A 19541-nucleotide genomic window follows, 5' to 3' on the forward strand; every position below is an offset into this window, starting at 1 on the left:
TATCAGCACAGTACAGACAGATGACAAGAGCAGATGACAAAGCTGTCTGAGTGCGTATGGGAATGTCCTGATCCTGTTGTTGCACTAAAGAACCAGGGATGGAGAGAACAGAGGGTGGAGGTGGTGGTGGTGGTGGTGGAGGTGGTGAAGGAGGTGGATGCGGGGGGCTTACTTGGGGTCGACCAGGGGCATGAGCAGCTGCATGCGGGTGAAGGCGTAGGGCCAGGCGTAGCTGAGCGCGGTGGGGCAGTGCTTGGGCAGGTTGTCCTGACGGAGGAAGCTGTATAGGCACAGCACCCAGGGGTCCTTGACGGACTGGGCGAAGATCCACACGTGGGAGGGGCTCCGCACGTCGTAGGGATTGTTGACCAGCAGGGCGTTCCACTCCACCAGCCACTGGAGGTCCACGCTGTGTCCCGGCGGGACAGAGGCCTGGGGGGGCGCATGGGGGCAGAGCCAGGAGGTCAAGGGTCAAAAGGACACAAGTGTCAAAGTCAGAAGAAAGATATATTTATTTTTTTATTTTGGGGTTTGTGTTTATGGTGAGGAGGGATTTCCATATGAACGTAATTCTCTGCCGCCTTAAACTGCATCACCCAGGCAGCAGAGGGGTAATGCATTCTGAATGCCACACTGGATAATTCGACACTTGGTTGTGCTTCCGAAGACAAGACACAGCAGTTCTTTCCCTCCACGTTACAGACTGAATACATTACGATGGTAATCTTAATGGATTGTAATGAGGGACTGAAAGCTATTTGGTTAAGTGAGAGAATAACTCACCGTGTCGGACACCGCCACGTTGATGAAGCTGTCCAGGATCACAGGGCTCAGCTGATCCATGATTTCAATCATCGGCTTGTTGTCATCCTTCAGTTGAAAAGAGATTAAAAACCCACAATTACTATTAAGCACCCCGGTTACTGAACAACAGCCTCAACGTCTCTATTTGGTTTTTATCTCCATGGAAATCGCCCTTCAATATTTTTTTTAACTTAGCAACATGAACTGAACATCCATGCCAAACTAGACCTAATAAACATCAGTGACCAAGGAGATTTGAATTTCACATGATTATCCTTTCTTTGAATTTGTCGGAGCCATTCTGAACCAACCATACACTAAGCCTTAAGGGACTGTATCACCCACCCACCCTGTGAGGCTGAGTCACGTACCTCCGTCTGCCCCAGGGCCATGAAGAGGCAGCGCACCTCCCTGAGGATGCAGACCGCCAGCCGGCGCGTGCTGAGCTGACAGGAGCAGAGGAGGACCAGCGCCAGGCCCTCTACCGCGTGCAGCACGGCCGAGTGGGAGCCCCGGTCGGCCGGGCCCCTGGGGCCGCTGGGGGCCCCCTGTAACAGCTGGGAGGGACAGAGAGGAGGAGCGGGTTCATAGTGTGGTGGTGGTGGTAGGGTGACTACTATTGTTGAGACCCTTTGGAGAATTGACTTTGGAGGAGACAAGTCAGAGGCTTGCAAGGTTGTGAAAAAGCAAAGCCAAAAGTTATTGTCTTTTGTCTAAGATATCCCTTTCAGAGAGAGCAGAGAAAGTGACAGAGAAACGTAATATAATTGGGATGATTGAGAAGAAACATCCAACTAGAAAACCTGTGAAAGTGATGAGTGAGAGTGTTGATTGATGTACGAATTGATTGACTGATTGTTTGAGGAACATTGAAAGAGAGACAGAGAACAAATCAAAGTCGACCGATCGAGCAGAAAACCTGTGAAAGTGACGTAGTGAGAGTGTAGAATGAACATGTTTAAGTGCTGTTAAGCTCTACCTCAGCCGTGTGTATCTTAGCCGGTTCCTGGCTTCTCCCAGGGGCGACCAAGGCCAGCTTCCATTGGGCGAGGAGCTGCAGGAGCAGCTTGAGGGAGGTGTCCAGCATGCCCTGGTGGGTGTCTTGGACCTCCCGCAGCAGGAAGTTGGTGAAGCCGAACAGGACGTCGTCACGCCAGTCGGGGAAATCCACCAACAGACTTTGCAACGAGTTCTGGGCGATGAGTCGCAGCTCGTCATCCATGTGGATGGTCAGCCTGCCCAGAAGAACCCAGATCAATGAAAACATGTTAACGAAAGCCTATACAGATACTGTATGGAGCGAAAGAAAAATAAACACTTAATAGTGCCAATGACAATTCATCCAAATTATTTTGAAATAATTTGGATGAATTATTTCAAAAGATGAGGAGCTGTTTACAAAAGAAAAAGGTGCACATTATGGTTGTCAATATTTTTTCATGATATTTAATGTGGTTCTCAATATTATGACCATAAAATTGATTGCACATGGAGTGAAACCTAGATTTAATTTGTCTAGTAGAGTTTGGAGCCGCTGAATGTCGTGCTAGCGTCTCAACTCACACCTCTGTGTAGTGCACACTTAGCACCGCCGTGTAAATATGGAGTCCGCTGTGGTGATACATAATGTAATAGACACTTGATGTTCTAGCTTGGACTGCAGTCTCATTCACTGCAACAAGCCTTTGAATGGCATCGTGTCAAAGGGTATATTCATGGTGTGGAAAATTAACTATCAGCAACATTTACATGGTTGACACCGTTTTTTTGTTGGAAATGTTACATACAAATGCAAGAATATTTTCTTTACAGTAGCATTTCAACTCGATTTTCTATTTTATCTTTTTTGTGTACTCACTCGTTTCTATCGTCATTATTTTACTTGTTTCAATGTGTAGCACTTTTTTAACTTATCTTTTTAATAAAAACATGTTTATAACAAAAGCTTGTAAATATATATTGCTGAAAGAGAACGATTTTTTTTTTTCATTCATTAATCAATGAAAACAATTATGTATGAATAAAGTGATTATTGTTGATAACGGACCTAGAGAGCAGGTCGACCAGCTCCGGTCTGGACATCCCATCTGGAAGGATCCGGGGAACCGCGGCAACACAGGTCCTGAACAGGTCGATCCTCGGCTTCCTCTCTCCTCTGTGGGTCAGAACATCCTGGGTTCACACTCCATCTTTAGGGGACCTTTGTGTTTCTAGTGTTACTATTAATACTATTGCTACTGCTTACAAGAACAAAGTTACCATCATAAATCAACAATAAACAATAATCCTCATCATCGTCATCATCACAGCCATATCATGGTAACATGATAATAATAATCGTCAACATCCAGTCTCATAAATAATGTTGATTGTTATTATTACCAACTCCGTCATACAGTGCTAACTGCTAACACTTGCATCAGTGCTGTGTGAGTCACCAGCGGAGGGCTTTCTGCAGAGCTGTGGACTCACGTGATCATCTCCTCAGGCTCTTTGTTCAACATCTGGACGTTGGTCATCATCATGCAGCGACCCACCTCCTTGTCCAGGTGTCTCAGCATGCTGTCGATGGCCTTCCGCACCTGGAAGTAGTACTGGAACATGCCTGCAGGCGGCAGGGGGGGGGGGGGGGGGGACACGACGCCGGGGAGTTTAACGGGGAATAGAACAGCTTCATAACTAGATTATGAATAGTAACTATGGCTACTGCAAGGACACAAAAGGACTAGGCGACCCTCCACGTTCCATGACAAGAAATATAGACATTAAAAAAATGTGTCATCATCTAAGGCACTGAGTTCAATCCCCTGTGTCTGCAGCCTCACTAATCTCTACTTGCTTGTTCATTCATTGTTAGTCGCTTTGAATGGAAGTGCATGCTAAATTACTAGCTAAGTAGCTAACAGCAAACAGTCAACAGTAAACAGTCAAAGCTAGTTGACTTTGCTCTAAGGCTACAGGAGTCATCGTGTCCTATGCCCTAGAGTCCTAAGCCCTAACCCCTAAAGGCCTGACTCTGGTGCCCCCCCACCGATGCCTTTGGCCTCTCCGTCGGTGAGGGTGGTGCTGAGGTAGGTCTTCTTGACGCGCAGCGTGTTCCCCGAGGGCATGCTGCAGCCGGTGTTGGGCATGGGGGGCTCCCCGTCCTTCTGCTGCAGCTTGTCCGCGATGACCAGGAACGCCCGCAGGCCGATGTTCATCCTCTGGAACCACAGGCACCCCGGAGCCATGGTTACTGCACCAGCCACCGCAGTGTGTGTGGGCGTTACTTATATGGAGAATTATATTACTATATAATACTTTAATTATCATTATGTGTATAATAAAACAAAGATATAATACTGATAAATGGTAAGAGAGACAAGTAAAAACTAATTATTATTGTTTTAAGATTAGTGGGATACAGCTGTCTTGAATAACTGTTTAATTGTTTAAGGGTCCATTAAATCTTGTGTGCTCGTAAAATTTATTTCAGTATATGTAATAATAGGTGGCAATTGTGGTTGATATCCCATAAACACCATTGGCCAAAATAAGGATAAAACCCCAGTAGACTGAGACGTCTCAAAACTTACTAGGGCAGATGAAGTGGAAGATTTAGAAACAGTATACCTCTGGATTAAGACTGAAGGCCTTCGCTGGTTTTCCAACGCTGAGTAGGTCGAAAATAATCTCTCTCATGGCGAAATCCAGTCTCTCCTGCAGGTTCCCAATAGAGAAAGCATATACATATGTTACATTCACATCAATAGCTCCCAAAGCCTATTCATGTGTGCACACAAAGTACGTCTGTGATCCAGGTACGTTTGATCACTGTCCAGGGTTCTGTCTCTACCTGGGCAATGAACTGGATGATTTTGACGAAGATGTTGAGTGGCATGTCTCTGGGCACCACACTGCGAGATCCCTTAGGGAAGAGAGTGGAGACGATGGTGCTGAGGCGGCTGCAGACAGAAAGAACCAGAGTTAAAGCACACACATGCTCAGCAAATGTTATGTTTCTGCGTGTTTTTATTTGAAGCCTCATTCAATAACGTATAATGTGTATAAAATATAAACAAACATTACCATATAGGCCTATATGAAAATGACATATATAAACATATAAATATAAATTACATTAACATATATATATATAAATATATAATAATGATTAAAACGTTGATCATTCATTTTATAGATAAGATAAGATAATTATGTATCCGCTCAATATCAGTTGGGTCTGAGTTGACCACTGAGTTGAGGAATCGCTGGGTCTACTGTCAGACCAGCCGATCCCTGAATTACACACAGAACAGGAGACTCACCCCTGGGTGGCTGTGTTGCTCTCACACTTGATCCTGATCATGTAGACCCACAGCAGACGGTACAGAGACTCCAGCGCTACACGGGCCATCTTAGGGTCTTTACTCTGGAAGAAGAGGGTTTCAATAAGTCAGAAAGGCACAGCAACAGACTAGGTTGCATTTAAGTATTTATTGTTGTGTATATACATTGTAATTATAGTGTTATGATCATTGACTGTTTGAGTTCAAAGCATGTTCCAGTTCCATTCCAAAACCTAATAACTACTATAACACACTAAACAGCCATGTACCACTACCACGACTATCAACTAAAACCTTGCCTTGGACCAACTGTATTACGAATTGTAGAATTGGGCATCAAGACACTGTCTCTCTCTCATTTAAACCAAGCTGGACATCTTTAGATGTCGCCTTGACTACATCAGCATGATGACTCGGCGGAGAGGACCCGTTACCTTGAGGTTGGAGAGGCAGTTGGTGAGGAAGATGTGCCACCGGCTGAGGAAGAACTGCTTCTGGCTGACACACAGCAGGCATGTGACCAGTGGGTACAGGGCCTGAGGACAAAAGAGGTAACAATAGTCTGAGAGTCACAGCTCCCTCAAGGTATAAATTGATCCTTCAGTGATACAGTAGTTCCAGACACGTTATTTTAATTAACTTGGGCCGAGGGGAGGATGAAAATGGATTGTGATCCATTCTGCCTTCAGGGAATAGATAAGATCATGAAACGCCTCCTGACAATACTCCCATACCTTCTTTTACTAAAATGTGGAAGCCGATGTGAGGTAATGAAATGAACCTCGCCTAACAGAAAGATTCTTCTAATAATATATGAAACTACCTCAGGCGACTGGGAGTCCTCTGTAGCGTCATGCGGGGGCTGCTGTCCAGCCGTCTGGACGGCCACAGAGGACATGTGACCCATAGTGGGCATGCTGGCCCTGATGCTAATGAAGTACTTAGCAGTGCTTCCTCTTGCGTTCAGCTCCACAGGACTCATATCAGGTCCTCACTTCCACTTACAGCGTAAGCGTCGGTGGCGGCGGCCACTCTTTCTTCGGCGCAACTTGAGCTGATTACACACCGTTGCAGACGCAATGAATCAATCTCAAGAATGTCTAATGAATTGAAAATAGAAAGCAGTGTGTGGTGGGAAAACAGCATGCCAGTCGGTATAAAGTCGGTATAAAGATTGACCTAGACTCCCACAGCACTTTAAGTCAGCCAAGGTGTGAAGCTGAGGCTGTTACCATGTCTATGGGTCAGGTGTAATGACAAACAAACAAACAAGACAAAACGGGCCGGCCTAGGAGTGTGGCTGAAGAGCTGGTGACTGACCAGTGAGTGCTTCTTCTTGGAGGACAACTCCAGGGTCGTGTCGTACATGCTCTCCACAAAGTTCCTCAGGCAAGGGACGTTCACTTCGTTCTTCACAGCCTGGGGCAGGACAAACATCACATTAAATCATCAATCCGTCCATTAATCAATCAAACTATATTTATAAAGAGCAAAAATATTTAGAGCAAAATAAGTAAACCGTGCTTCACAAGAGTAATAACACAAGAACAATATATAAAGTAAGATACAGAGAAAGAAATAGACAAAGATTATAAATGTATAGAGAAAAGCCAAAGCTCAGAAGGTCAGAGTTTGACCTCACATGGCGGCCTGAGTCTCCGCCCCAAAAAAGAGCTGGCTCTATCACACCAAGCCATCCCAAGACAGACATCCCAGACATGTCAGGTTGAACAGCCTGGCAGAAGACACTTACGGCCGCAACAGGAACTAGGATTTCTACGAAGAGGCCGGCCAAGGCATGCTTGATGTCCTTATCTCTGTCCTTGACCTCCAGGAAGTACTGTGCACACTCCTGCAGACACACATTTAGAATGGAATGAGGTGTTAGAATTTATATCTTCATTCTTATTAGTTCTGAATTCATGTTCAGAAGATTTTGCAGAGAACAAGGTGCACAAAGCATGAATGTTTACTTCAGATTTTCTTTGTAGATATTTTATTTTTACGAAAAGGGCTAAATCACCACAGCAAAGAAGGAAGAAGAAAGAACCATATAAAACAAATGTTTTCAAGTGTCCATGTTTTGATGAAGTAATTGGTTTTGTACTTCAGATTCAGATCCAATTGGCCTGGGTTCTCAAGTTGTAACTTACCTGCAGGAACTGGAAGGAGGCCTCAAAGTCTTCCACAGGGTACATCTTGATCCTGAAGAATTTGACTCCCATGATGAGGCTGATGGTGCTCTGGACCACATAGGGGCTCTGCTCCTTCTGCCTCAACTCCTTCAGCTCACTAAGGAACCTCTTCTTCACCACCGGGAACCTGAAGACCAGGAGGAGGACACAACCCAACCATTAACATGGGGTCGGCTTAGCTCAGGAGGTAGAGCTGGCTGACTTGTAACCGGAAGGTTGCTAGTTCCATCCCTGGCTCCTCCTAGCCGAGTGTCATTTTGTCCCTGATCAAGACACTTAACCCTAACTGCTCCTGAGGAGCTGGCTGTCGCCTTGCATAGTTGACTCATAAGTCACTTTGGATAAAAGCCTCTGCCAAATGCCCTAATTGTAATTAACAACATGAAGTTAGATCTACAGGTGGCTGGAGTGGATCCTGACTCCGCTGGTGGGACGTACAACGCACATGTACACGTCTTCATCCACCCACGTTCCTGTCCTTCCTGTCTGTCTTCACAGTTCGATGCATAAAAAGGCACAATGGCCCATCAAATATGGATCAAGAGTTGAGCTAAGTAAAGACTCATCCCAGTATGATGTCCCTTAGATCCGCCTTCTCATGCTCTTTTCCCTCTATATTCAGCAGATAGAAGAGGTCATAAAAGGTCCCAAATACTTGACGTTTCAACACAACTTCTATGAATATCGTCCTCCTCTGGCCCCGGCGCCGGCAGACGGTTAGTCTGCACCCAGGAATAAACCCTCCCTGGTCCCCGGTCTCCGGAGAAGTCGGACACATTTAGTCCCCATTTAACCACAATCCAAATTTAAACCCGAGACAAAATGCCTTCATTGGGCTAATTTGGGGAGGTTGTTCATCAGGGAAGTGCGTGTGAGCATCCCCCAGACCCTGGGACTGGGGGACGCTGAGGAACGTGTGTGTTCTACTGTATCTGGGATGACCTATCCTGGGAGAACCTGACGGTATCTGGAGCTGAATGTGTCTCGCCCGCCAGGCGAACAGAGAAGACCTCCCAGGAAAGTACAATGATTGAATCTGACAAGTTAAGTTACCCTTTATTGTTCCTTTTTGGGGTAAATTCTTTCTCTGATTTTGACCCATCCGGGAGCCATTGAACACATACACACTTGCACATACACACACAGAGGAGTGACCTTGTCAGAGGTCCACACACATGGGGGCATACCGGCACACATGGAGAAGTGAGCAGCCGCAGTGCATGACCGGGGAGCAGGTCCTCGCTCCGTGGATGAGGACGTAGCAGAGTGCTGCACAACTACCCTGTCCACATTTTTTGCCTACCGGTCGGGATTCAAACCGGCCACCCTCCGGTTACCGGTCCTTAACCAGTAGGCCACGGCTGATGAACCCGATTAAGCGGAATTGAGAAGAGGGTGCTCTCTCTCTCTCTCCTCTCTCTCTCTCTCTCTCTCTCTCTCTCTCTCTCTCTCTCTCTCTCTCTCTCTCTCTCTCTCTCTTCTGAGAGAGTGTATGAGCCTGAGTGTGTTATGGTCTCTATTGTCACCGCCATCGTCTTCACCCTCATCATAATCCTCTCCATCACCACCACAGCAACCATCACCATCACCATCATCATGTTATTAAATGAAAAGACATACACAGTAACACAGGTATTAAGTTTCACAAACTGAAGGTCTCAAAAGCATTCAGCACTGCATTCTACGACAGTCTGCCTGGCCCTAGCCCTGGTGGCTGTAGCACTGTTGGACTCACTTGGCCTGGGCCAGGACTCCTATGACTTCAGCGTAGAGGTCTGCCACAGTGTGCATGTTGCCAGTGTTGGGGCCATGGTATCTGTGGGGAGAAGGGGTGGGGGGGGGGAACAGGCAGAAGTTTAGAGAGCAACGCTCCATGACAACATGAGGGAGACGTACACGCGAGAGAGTTTTATAATGAAATAAGCTTACCCCTCTTTGTATCTAAAGTGCTTAAAGGCTAAGTTAATGACCTCATTAACCAGACTGTCAAGTACAGGGTGGAGTGGCATCTGGGGAGGGAGAGAAACAGTGTCATGGGAAACTCATGTGTCATGTTGGTTTTAAACGGAAAACATCAGACACGGTGTTCTCTTGATGCCAGCTGAAGCCGGTCTCAAAGAGCATGATTGCGTGGCACACAGATCAATTATATTGCGGTGTGCTGTGCAAATACACCCTGGTTGTGGGACAGGGCGGAGTCATTTGGGGGTCACCTGTTTTAATACTTCTATGAGGACCAGAGAGAAGATGAAGTCTATGGCCAGATCTCTCCTTTCAAGTAAATAATCCTTCTGCTGTTCATCACTAGAGGAGAAAAAAAAAGACAACATGTTTCCAATCACAAAATGAGTAACCGTCACTCGTAAAGCAAACATAGAACTTTTTCAACTTTTTTCACTGTATCTACAGTAAAAAATTGTAACTGTAGAGATGATCAATGATTTCCTAGCAATCCCAACAGCATTATCTTTTTTTATATATATATGTAATACAAGTGATGAGCCCAATTAAACAATGACACACATTCCAATTCCAATTCCAAGTATCTGCAGTTCTTCAAAAAGGGATTTCCTTGCAATAACAATACACAATAATCATTAAAAAAAAAGTTGAAAACATAGTGACTGCAGCAGAACCCGATGACATCCCCACTTGGAGCTCACTTCTTGGGCTTGGTGTTGGCGCGGGGCCGGTACTCGTGGTACTCCTCGTCCAGGCCCGTCTGCTTCTTGTACCAGTCGAACAGCGTGCGCAGGATGGAGGGCAGGCAGTACTCGGATAGGGAGCTCATGCTGTTGATCAGCTGCACACAGGAGACACAATGGAGAGGTTGGTCATTCAGGAGATAACTCTTTGTAAGTTACGTATGGACGAAAGCATCCACTTTAAGGAGCCGGTAGGGGTTAGAGAATGAATACAGGTCATTAAGGAGCAGATGGGGGTTAGAGAGTGAATACAGACACAGATTATTAAGGAGCAGGTAGGGGTTAGAGAATAAATATATATGTAGGTCATTAAGGAGCAGGTAGGGGTTAGAGAATAAATATATATGTAGGTCATTAAGGAGCAGGTAGGGGTTAGAGAATAAATATATATGTAGGTCATTAAGGAGCAGGTAGGGGTTAGAGAGTGAATACAGATACAGATTATTAAGGAGCAGGTAGGGGTTAGAGAGTGAATACAGATACAGGTAATTAAGGAGCAGGTAGGGGTTAGAGAGTGAATACAGATATAGGTCAATAAGGAGCAGGTAGGGGGTTAGTAGGTAGGTGTTAGCAGGTATGGGATTAGGCAGACATCTCAGCCACAATGCTAACCTGCCCCACATCAACACACAAACAAACGTTCAGCTCATGTGTTAAGCAAGCAGCAAACCAGAGAGCAGGGTGTACTAGATAATTAAAAAAAACAAATTTAACCAGAGAAGGGAATAGAGAGGGTGCACAGGTTCTGGTGGTGAGGGGGTACCTCTCTATTTACCTCTCTCCCCCTCCCCCTGCCCCCTTCTTTCCCTCCCTCCCTCCCCCCCCTCGCTTCCCCCCTCTCTCTCTCTCTCTCTCGCCCTCTCTCTCTCTCTCGCCCACTCTCTCTCTCTCTCTCTCTCTCTCTCTCTCTCTCTCTCTCTCTCTCTCTCTCTCTCTCTCTCTCTCTCTCCCTCCCCTGGGGGTGGGTTATGGGGCAGGAGGGACGGATGGGTGGGTGAGGGGGTTGGGGGTGGGTGGCAGGAAGGAAAGGCAGGGCGGGAGACGGGTGCAGCTCCCTGGCACACAGGAAGGGTGGAGAGGCTGTGTGCGGGTGTGGAGGGGGGTGAGGGGGCAAGGGAGGAGTGGGGGGGGGGGGGGGGGGGAGGGGAGGTGGGGTGGGGGGGGAACACTGCAGGGCCTTCATTCGGCGCCGGGCCCCGAGAAGAATCCGGGCTCTGTGACGGGAGTGGGGCGAGCGAGCCCCAGGCCAGGACACAAACGACGCTCTGTGGCCCTGAAAGAGGACCTTCTCCTCTCCGGGGCACACAGACCTGCCCCTGGACACACCTAGACCTGGGCCGTGGCCAGACCCTGAGGTAAACAGCCTCTGGCCCCTGCCACGGCCTACAAGACTCCTTGTAGGGTTATGAGTAGCCCCCTTTCAGCCCCCTTTCAGCCCCCTCCCCCGCCCAGCCCCCCAGCACCCCAGCCCCTCCCCCGGGTCAGGCTGGTGCCTTGCCAGAGGGCGGGGTTAGAAGGAGAGGATCGACTCAGTATGCAATTAATGTGTCGGACCGTAGAAATAAGGCCAGTGTTTCCTCAAAATGAGCACCTATGTTCTGCTTTTCAACATAGATCAGTTAATGTACTATGACTAACTGGGACATTTAAATATCAGTTGAATGTTGTTGAATACAACTAAATTGAGATAATCTTGATTAATAACAGAGAAACCTTGTATATTTCCTTTGTTAAATGTTATCCTAGGTGTTTCATGTATTTCATATCTCACGTGTCAATGAGATATGTAAAACGATGGTTCAGAGTATTGTGCCGCACTCACCTGGTCAAACTGTGGATCCTCCCCCCTCTGCAGTGATTTGGTCAACGGTTTCTCCTGAAATCAAAGAAAAGGAGGGAACATTATATTCGGTGTAGCTACTCAAATACTCACAATCACACACCTAAAAGAAAAAAAAGATCCGTCAACTTCAGTGGGACACGTCATCTTCCATGTCTGTGAGCGTGAAGAGGATGAAGGATGAGGATCTGAGGAGTCCTTCATCACGTGTTAATGATCGGAGAGACGTGCCATCAGCCTGATCCTGAGTCCATTAACCATGAGACACTAACGCTGTTCCCCCATTACAGCGGCCTTCACTCCTCCCTAAAGATGTCCTTCTTCCACAGAATTTCTGGGCTTGGATTTTGAAGAGTCACTTTTCTGTCTTAAACATGTGATCAGAATCTCCCTGTGATTATCTCAACAGTATAGTCAAACACACTGGTTCATGGGCCCCTCACAGACTGTACAATTCTCCCTCTCAATCACAATCCTGATAAAAGTTTTCCCAAGTATGACTGGTTGGTAAACTGGAGTCGGGACAGCTCATCCGACGGAGTTGTAGCAGTGTTGGACCTTTTGGTCAATGATCTTGCTACGTGTGGCTGGTGATACGATGCCATCCTGGCAAATGAACGATGGGAGCAGGGAGAGGATGGCCTACCAGCGGCCAGGAACAAAAAGGTAGAGCCTGGACGTGGTTGGTAAGCGTACAGTGAAACATTTTGAGACTTGACACCATACTTTTCTGTGTGCGCCATGGGCAAATTTCTAATAAATGCAACCTGGTAAAACCTGCCTGCTATTTATAAATAGCCAACTCCAGATGCAAAATAGCTTGAAACTTACCACAACAAACAAACTTCAGTTTCATAACCACTTGTGCTACTTTCTGTGCGATCTGAACCAAACACAGTAGTAGCTGACTGTTATGAGTTGTTGTAGTAAAACTACAGCTGCACAGTATATCCAATTCCCATCCTTATCCCAATATTGATGTTAGCAAAAATGCATAATACATCCCCCAACCTTGAGGGAAAGTTCCTGTATCTCTGTGGTGTCATGGTGGCCAGACAACACACTGCATTATATCTGTATCGATTATTCTTCTGGAAGAGATAGCGTCTGGTATTGACCTACTGTAGACTGTAAAAACGCTCTTTTCAACTGGAATTCCTATTAAAGCGTAATGCTGATGAAACTGATGTTGACAAATGCTTACATGGGACAAGTCCATTGGTACCCTCCTAACAGATAGTCAACCCCACAAAGTAAAAATCGAATGACTATATTGACTTTTGTTTGCTAATAATCAAGAGCAGAGGGGGATACGTCGTTTTCTAATAAGCACCGTGGCACGGCCTAATGAGGGAAATAGGGGACAGATTCCCTACAGGAGCCAGAGGAAGCAACAGCAGCGCTGTAATAAGGTAATTGACGTCATTATCCCTGTTCCCTGCAGACCCACGGCCGGGGCCCACAGCTCCAGCTCCAGCACCACTCAGTAGAGCTGAGACTTCCAGGGCCGAGAAAGTAAAAGTCCTCACAAAAGATCCTGGCTCCAGCATCTGGAGTCATTAGCTCTACCCAGAGGTAAGGGCCTCTGAAGGGACTTAAGGCATTTGGTACAGAGTTGTCGACCACTGCTTGCATGGTCACAGTCATCCAACACACACAGAGGGACTTGAGCACTGAGGGAGCCCGGATAGTCTTAAGGGTTAGAGGGGGCTTGACTTCCACTAAAAAGGTATGCGGTTTGATTTGTCCCCAGTTTCCCTGACTGTATGCGTCCAAGAGACAGATACATAAGTCCTATCAGCTCATGAAAGACATTTATCAGTATTTACTGATAGATAAATAAACAAGAAAGTAAATATAGCAGCATGACGGCCCTGTAGCAACAGATATAGCTGATTAGTATATGCTACACGTGAACCACCTAAGATGGGGTGGTGGTGGTAGGGGCGATGGTGGTGGTGGGGGCGATGGTGGTGGTGGAGTTGGTTGTGGTGGTGGTGGAGTTGGTTGTGGTGGTGGTGGAGTTGGTTGTGGTGGTGGTGGTGGCGGTGGTGATGGTGGTGGTGGCGCTGGTGGTGGTGGTGGTGGTGGGGGTGGTGGTGGTGGTGGAGTTGGTTGTGGTGGTGGTGGAGTTGGTTGTGGTGGTGGTGGCGGTGGTGATGGCGGTGGTGGTGGTGGCGGTGGGGCGATGGTGGTGGTGGTGGAGTTGGTTGTGGTGGTGGTGGAGTTGGTTGTGGTGGTGGTGGCGGTGGTGATGGCGGTGGTGGTGGCGGTGGGGCGATGGTGGTGGTGGTGGTGGTGGTGGTGGTGGTGATGGTGATGGTGGTGGTGGTGGTGGTGGAGTTGGTTGTGGTGGTGGTGGCGGTGGTGATGGCGGTGGTGGTGGTGGCGGTGGGGCGATGGTGGTGGTGGTGGTGGTGGTGGTGGTGGTGGTGGTGATGGTGATGGTGGTGGTGGTGGTGGTGGAGTTGGTTGTGGTGGTGGTGGTGGTGGTGGTGGTGGGGGTGGTGGTGTCGGGCACCACTCCCTCCATTGACCCAGGCTCCCCGCCACCTATCTGTCACCCCGGTGTATTTATCACGATTGTTCCTGGCACCGCTCACCCTTTTCCAGCCACTGTGGTTAAAACCACGTGGCATGACCTTTCTCCGGATGCCAGGGAGGGCATTCTTCAAATTTTGTCCCCATCGCTTCAACATTTTTATGTAATTATCGTCGCATTACTTTAGCAAAGCACAAAGCGTTCATCAATGTTTTATAGGTACAATGGAAACATGTTAATACAATCTGTGGAAACCTAGAGAGCCTGTTGAAATGCAACCGGCGTTTAAAACTGCAACGGCATGGATGATGTAATTGGCAGAGAACCCACAGGTTAATATCCCTGCCAGGTGAACGCAGAAAACGACTGTGTACTTAAACTGAAAACATTGGGCATATTTAAACTTGGGTATCACCATCAGTCTGGGAACACAGATCATGCTGTTTGACAAAGATATATTTATATGTATTCAGTGATCCATGGCCAATCCCTCTGTAGGCCTATACGTACCTGCTAGACTTAAAAAACGACAAAGAACTACAAAAACAACTGCAGGGAAAAACCACGACGAGCCATTTCCCAACATTATCCTGGGCAGCTGAACCCTTGTCTCATAGCGATGTAGCCTCTTGTAGTGATAGGTCCCTGTGGGGGAATCACCATCATGAGTTTCATTAGCAGGACGTTGACATACGCGGCCAACCTTTCACTAAGGGTGAGGTGTGGGCAAGCCTGCTGCCCCGTTTCACACAAAGGTCTTCATCCATCCTAACCTGGACTTACCCTGCCTTTTATCTTTCATGCACTAAGCAAGGCTTATGGCTATTCCGATACCAATGCTTTAAACAAGTCTTTCATTGAGTCGATTCCAATTAGCTATAAAAGCGCTACCAATGTGGCATCCTACATCCACAGGCTATCTCATCATAAGCATCTGAGCACACTGTCTTCCTGTTAACAAGCTCGCTTTTAAAGACAATAACAATAAAGTGCACTAATGGAATCGCCACTCCACTATCAAGAAATTAAATCAGGATGAACACAGGATGTTCAGGGCAGTATTGACGCAGTCTTTGTCCCATCATTTTGTGTCTGGTGTGTGTTCATTTTCTGCTGACTCACCAGTGGCTCTGCCATGATGATGCGTATCTTGCGCTCCGAGGCGATGGTGAAGTTGGCGAAAAGGCTCTTGAGGACGAACTCGCCCGGCTTGCTCTCGGGGTCCACGCTGATGGGCGTCATGGCCGGGGGGCCCTTCTCTCCCAGGGGACTGCAGACCGGAGCGATGGGGGGCTTGGTGTATCCGTTCCCCACGGGCGACGCTGGAGCACAAAACAAACACACACAAACACACACGCACACACAACACACATTTTAGCTTAACAGGCTTGCTAGCGTTTGCTTGAGGACACCCCCCCCCCCCACCCCCACTCTGTGGAAAGCAGAAGGTGAGCTAAGGCCAGGAGCTAAGGAACATGGTTGTGTTTACTGTAACCCCGAGATCACCTAACAGGGGATGGGGGAAAGGCTTCCAAAACCTTAGCCATTTCATTCCCAACATGGTGCTCATTCCTGGGGCAGTCTGCGCAGGGGGGCAATATCCTGCCTGCATGCCCTGACGTTGGTCGACTCTCTCCTGACACTGGAGAAACGCATGTGTGGAAAGTTAAAACATTGCGGTGGGCAGCTGGTGTTTTCATCTGGCAACTGAAGCTATTCCAGCTGACCTTCGAGGGAATCTGTGCAGCACGTGACCAAGAGTGCACTGGCGATACGTAGAATAACACATGCCGTTGGATCAGTGCGCAAAACCGAGCGTGCGCGGCAGGATTTGATCTTGGTGAACATACAACGACGTTAGCAAAAATAAATAGTGGAGGACGGTCAACGCGTTGCTAATAAGCATTGTGACAAATGTTCACCTAGCCTGAATCAATGCTATGGTTAGCTGCACTTCAACACTGTAAAATGCTGGATGAAACATAGAGGCTATTTCAACAGCAAAACTAGATTGATTACATAATGAAAAGGGCCCCACTTTCTCCAGTGTTCGGGTGTGTGGGTGTGTGGGTGTGTGGCTGTGTACAACAACAACCCTGAAACAGGAATGATTTACTGTCACGTATCACAGCTTGTCGAATGTTATTGCCAAAACATGTAATTGTATACCAGAGAACATTTGTTGGCCAACAAAGCACCATTTCAACCACGCATCTCTATAAGTATAAACACGTCATTAGAGAATAAGAGTTACAACACATTGATGTAAATAAATTAATCATTATTATAAACATTCAAGGTATGCGCAGTATTAATATAATCTGTATCATTTTAAATATCTGATCTGTTATTAGACATTTGATATGCAAATGATCTAACTATCTATCCAAATTATTAGTACACATTAATACACATTATCAGCAAAAATGGTTTGTACTACTATAAAATACTGTATGATGATCAAGTGATCATTGATATTGTCAATTTCCAGCTCTATTGCCCTACTACAGTGAACTATTCTACTCTAACTGATCATAATGTTTAGTGTTTTTTATATTTCTTATTGAAAAGTTGCAAGCATATAGATTTACCAGAAAATCCACAAAAACAACAAGGTGTAGCACTTTCAATTATACCACTGTCATGAATGAGGTCATCACAGGAGCTGTAAACTGATGTACTTAGACATTTAGGAGGAAATTCAGAAAAAAGGGGTGGAAGTTAAATTAATAAAACTTAAAAAAAAAGAATTGTCTAGTGACGCTGACTTCTGCTCCTTTAGGGAGGAAACACTGTAATCCAATCAACGGTCAGTCCAAAGACCTTCCTCATCATTACATTACTGCTAATGTGATCATTCCTTTATCACCCCTAACACCTCAATATCATTAGGTCTCATTACTGCTGCAGAGACCACTCGGCTAACCCATGACACACAGTAGGAAGCTGTAAATGATCATCTTTAAACAACGTTAGCAGTGTCATCAGCAATACTAAAGGAAGCATGGCTCTTAAATCTTAAAGCAGATCGAGATAACGCTGGATGGAAGAAGAAGTGTTTCATCCTCTTTAAGGAAGTCATCTTTCTAGCAGGCCTTTAAACTAAAACCTGAGGTAGCAACACAGAAGTCATCCCTGGGTCAGGGGTGTGACTACAGCACTAATAAAAATAATAACAACAACAATGAAACCAAAAACAGGATTATCATTTCAACCTTGCTGAAATAAATGTTGACAGACGCTTCATGTTGTCATGGAGTCACGGAAGAGGAACAAGGCAAACCTGCAATAAGCCTATTAAACCCTTTAGACAGACAGACAGAAGCAGACAGACAGAAACAGGAGAGCCAAACACTAGAAAGAAAGATGATTCTAGAAACGTGTGGTGGATCTTCTTTGCCCGTATCCAACATGGATCAATCTGGACAGCGCCAAGATTGGCCAGCATGTGTGTTTTCCACCTACACACACACTCACACACACACACACACACACACACGCACACGCACACACACACATACACACACCGCCACACACATGCACCAAGCCAGGTCAGGCATGCAGCTGCCCCCGGGGTGTCAGACACCTACCCAGGCCCTTGATGAAACGGATAACGCTGGCCTTACTCCAGCACACGGCCATGCCATCCATGGCGGGGAAGGACGATAAGGGATCCAGGGTCACGTCCAGTGTCAGGACACTAAAACAGCCCGCATGCGTCCGTCTGCGGGGCGGCCGCCTGTGCTGCTGCTGTGCAGCGAGTGCAGCCCCGTGGGAGTGTGGCAGTAGCGGGACTCGGAGTGGAAGGGGAGTGTGCGTCTGTCTGCCTTCTATTAGGGGCGGCGGTATACCTTGTGACCACCCAGTGCCTTCCAACAGTGAAGGTCAGACGTACATTTTTAGCCGCGGCTCAACTCAGCAGTGAGGTCTAACATGCTATGGTGGCATAGTTGTGGGGCTATATTTATCCTGCTGTACACTCTATACTAACAGATTCACTCCCCCTCCCCACTCCAACCCAATCCCCAAACACCCACCCCCTTGTCTGTCTCTCTGGCCACGAGGCACAGACCAGCAGCATGTAAACACCTCATTCCTAGCAGCGCTACCGCAGACTGAATTTCCCGCTACAACAGAGCTTTGCAAGACAAATGTACAACTTTTCAGGGAATAGAGAAACAGTAGCAAACTAATAGAGAATCAGCCTGACTGATTCTCAGTCAGACTGTTCCGGGGATGATTTTTACTGGTAAGTCGTTGTAAAAAGTGTCAAAATACTTGAAGTCCCTTGAGATCAAATCCTCTGCTTAAAATTGAACTATTTTAATATCAAAGATTGAAATACAAAATAGACACAGTGCATTCTCATGGTGTAGACTTGTTGAGCACCCATCGAGCCCGTATCAGCATTCTGAACCCAGGGCTCCATATTGAATTTGAGGGAAAACATGGCATTTATAGAAAATAATACAAAGGGCATATTTAATAACAGTCTGGAGAGTGGAGAGGCTGTGTGAATGGGGTCTTGTGTTGCTTGATTTCAGCCGAATAATAAAAGCCAAACAAACCAGACAATGCGCGTGGTAACGGAGCCGGCTGTGGCGCGCGGAGCAGCGCGCCTTGAGCAGAGAGCGGGTCATGTGACCGCGGAGACAAGAGGCCGGGCTGCTCTGTTTATCAGCCCATTACATCATCGCCACACAGAATCTCCCCTGGTGCAGCCGAGCTCCCCAGCGCACAATGCTGGTGGCATGACAAGTGATTCTCACACACACACACACACACACACACACACACACACACACACACACACACACACACACACACACACACACATAGAAGCACACACAAACACACATATATACATATACATATACACACACACACACACACACGCACACACACACACACATAGACAGACAGACACACATACATTAGGAACAGACATACACGCACAGTGTGTGCATGTTTGTGTATGTGTTTACACATACACACACACATACACAAACATGGACACACACAAACACACACAGCCAACTGCTAGCAGCATGACAAGCGGTTGTCTTATACAACCATACACACAAGCAGAGATGTAACACGCAATTACTTGATCAAAAATGCTATTAT

At 46.8% G+C, this 19541-nt stretch overlaps 1 protein-coding gene across 2 annotated transcripts in view; it reads right to left on the reverse strand.

The window, feature by feature from the left end:
- The window catches only part of frya (furry homolog a), a 52419-nt gene extending 34220 nt beyond the window's left edge, over positions 1 to 18199 (reverse strand). For both annotated transcript variants that reach the window (XM_084466326.1, XM_084466327.1), the window contains exons 1-21: positions 18005 to 18199; positions 15537 to 15736; positions 11855 to 11908; positions 9991 to 10130; positions 9541 to 9631; positions 9257 to 9336; positions 9063 to 9143; positions 7286 to 7454; positions 6886 to 6984; positions 6453 to 6551; positions 5567 to 5668; positions 5112 to 5215; positions 4640 to 4748; positions 4417 to 4503; positions 3836 to 4007; positions 3277 to 3409; positions 2852 to 2959; positions 1784 to 2039; positions 1176 to 1361; positions 784 to 870; positions 173 to 432 (exon numbers count right to left, since the gene is read on the reverse strand). In XM_084466326.1, the coding sequence (XP_084322452.1) occupies positions 173 to 432; positions 784 to 870; positions 1176 to 1361; positions 1784 to 2039; positions 2852 to 2959; positions 3277 to 3409; positions 3836 to 4007; positions 4417 to 4503; positions 4640 to 4748; positions 5112 to 5215; positions 5567 to 5668; positions 6453 to 6551; positions 6886 to 6984; positions 7286 to 7454; positions 9063 to 9143; positions 9257 to 9336; positions 9541 to 9631; positions 9991 to 10130; positions 11855 to 11908; positions 15537 to 15736; positions 18005 to 18065 (2678 nt within the window). In that variant the 5' untranslated portion in view covers positions 18066 to 18199. The remainder of the gene's footprint in view (positions 1 to 172; positions 433 to 783; positions 871 to 1175; positions 1362 to 1783; positions 2040 to 2851; positions 2960 to 3276; positions 3410 to 3835; positions 4008 to 4416; positions 4504 to 4639; positions 4749 to 5111; positions 5216 to 5566; positions 5669 to 6452; positions 6552 to 6885; positions 6985 to 7285; positions 7455 to 9062; positions 9144 to 9256; positions 9337 to 9540; positions 9632 to 9990; positions 10131 to 11854; positions 11909 to 15536; positions 15737 to 18004) is intronic.
- Positions 18200 to 19541: the final 1342 nt, after the last annotated feature.

Source organism: Micromesistius poutassou, assembly GCF_964030765.1.
Source record: "Micromesistius poutassou genome assembly, chromosome: 4".
Taxonomy (NCBI): domain Eukaryota; kingdom Metazoa; phylum Chordata; class Actinopteri; order Gadiformes; family Gadidae; genus Micromesistius; species Micromesistius poutassou.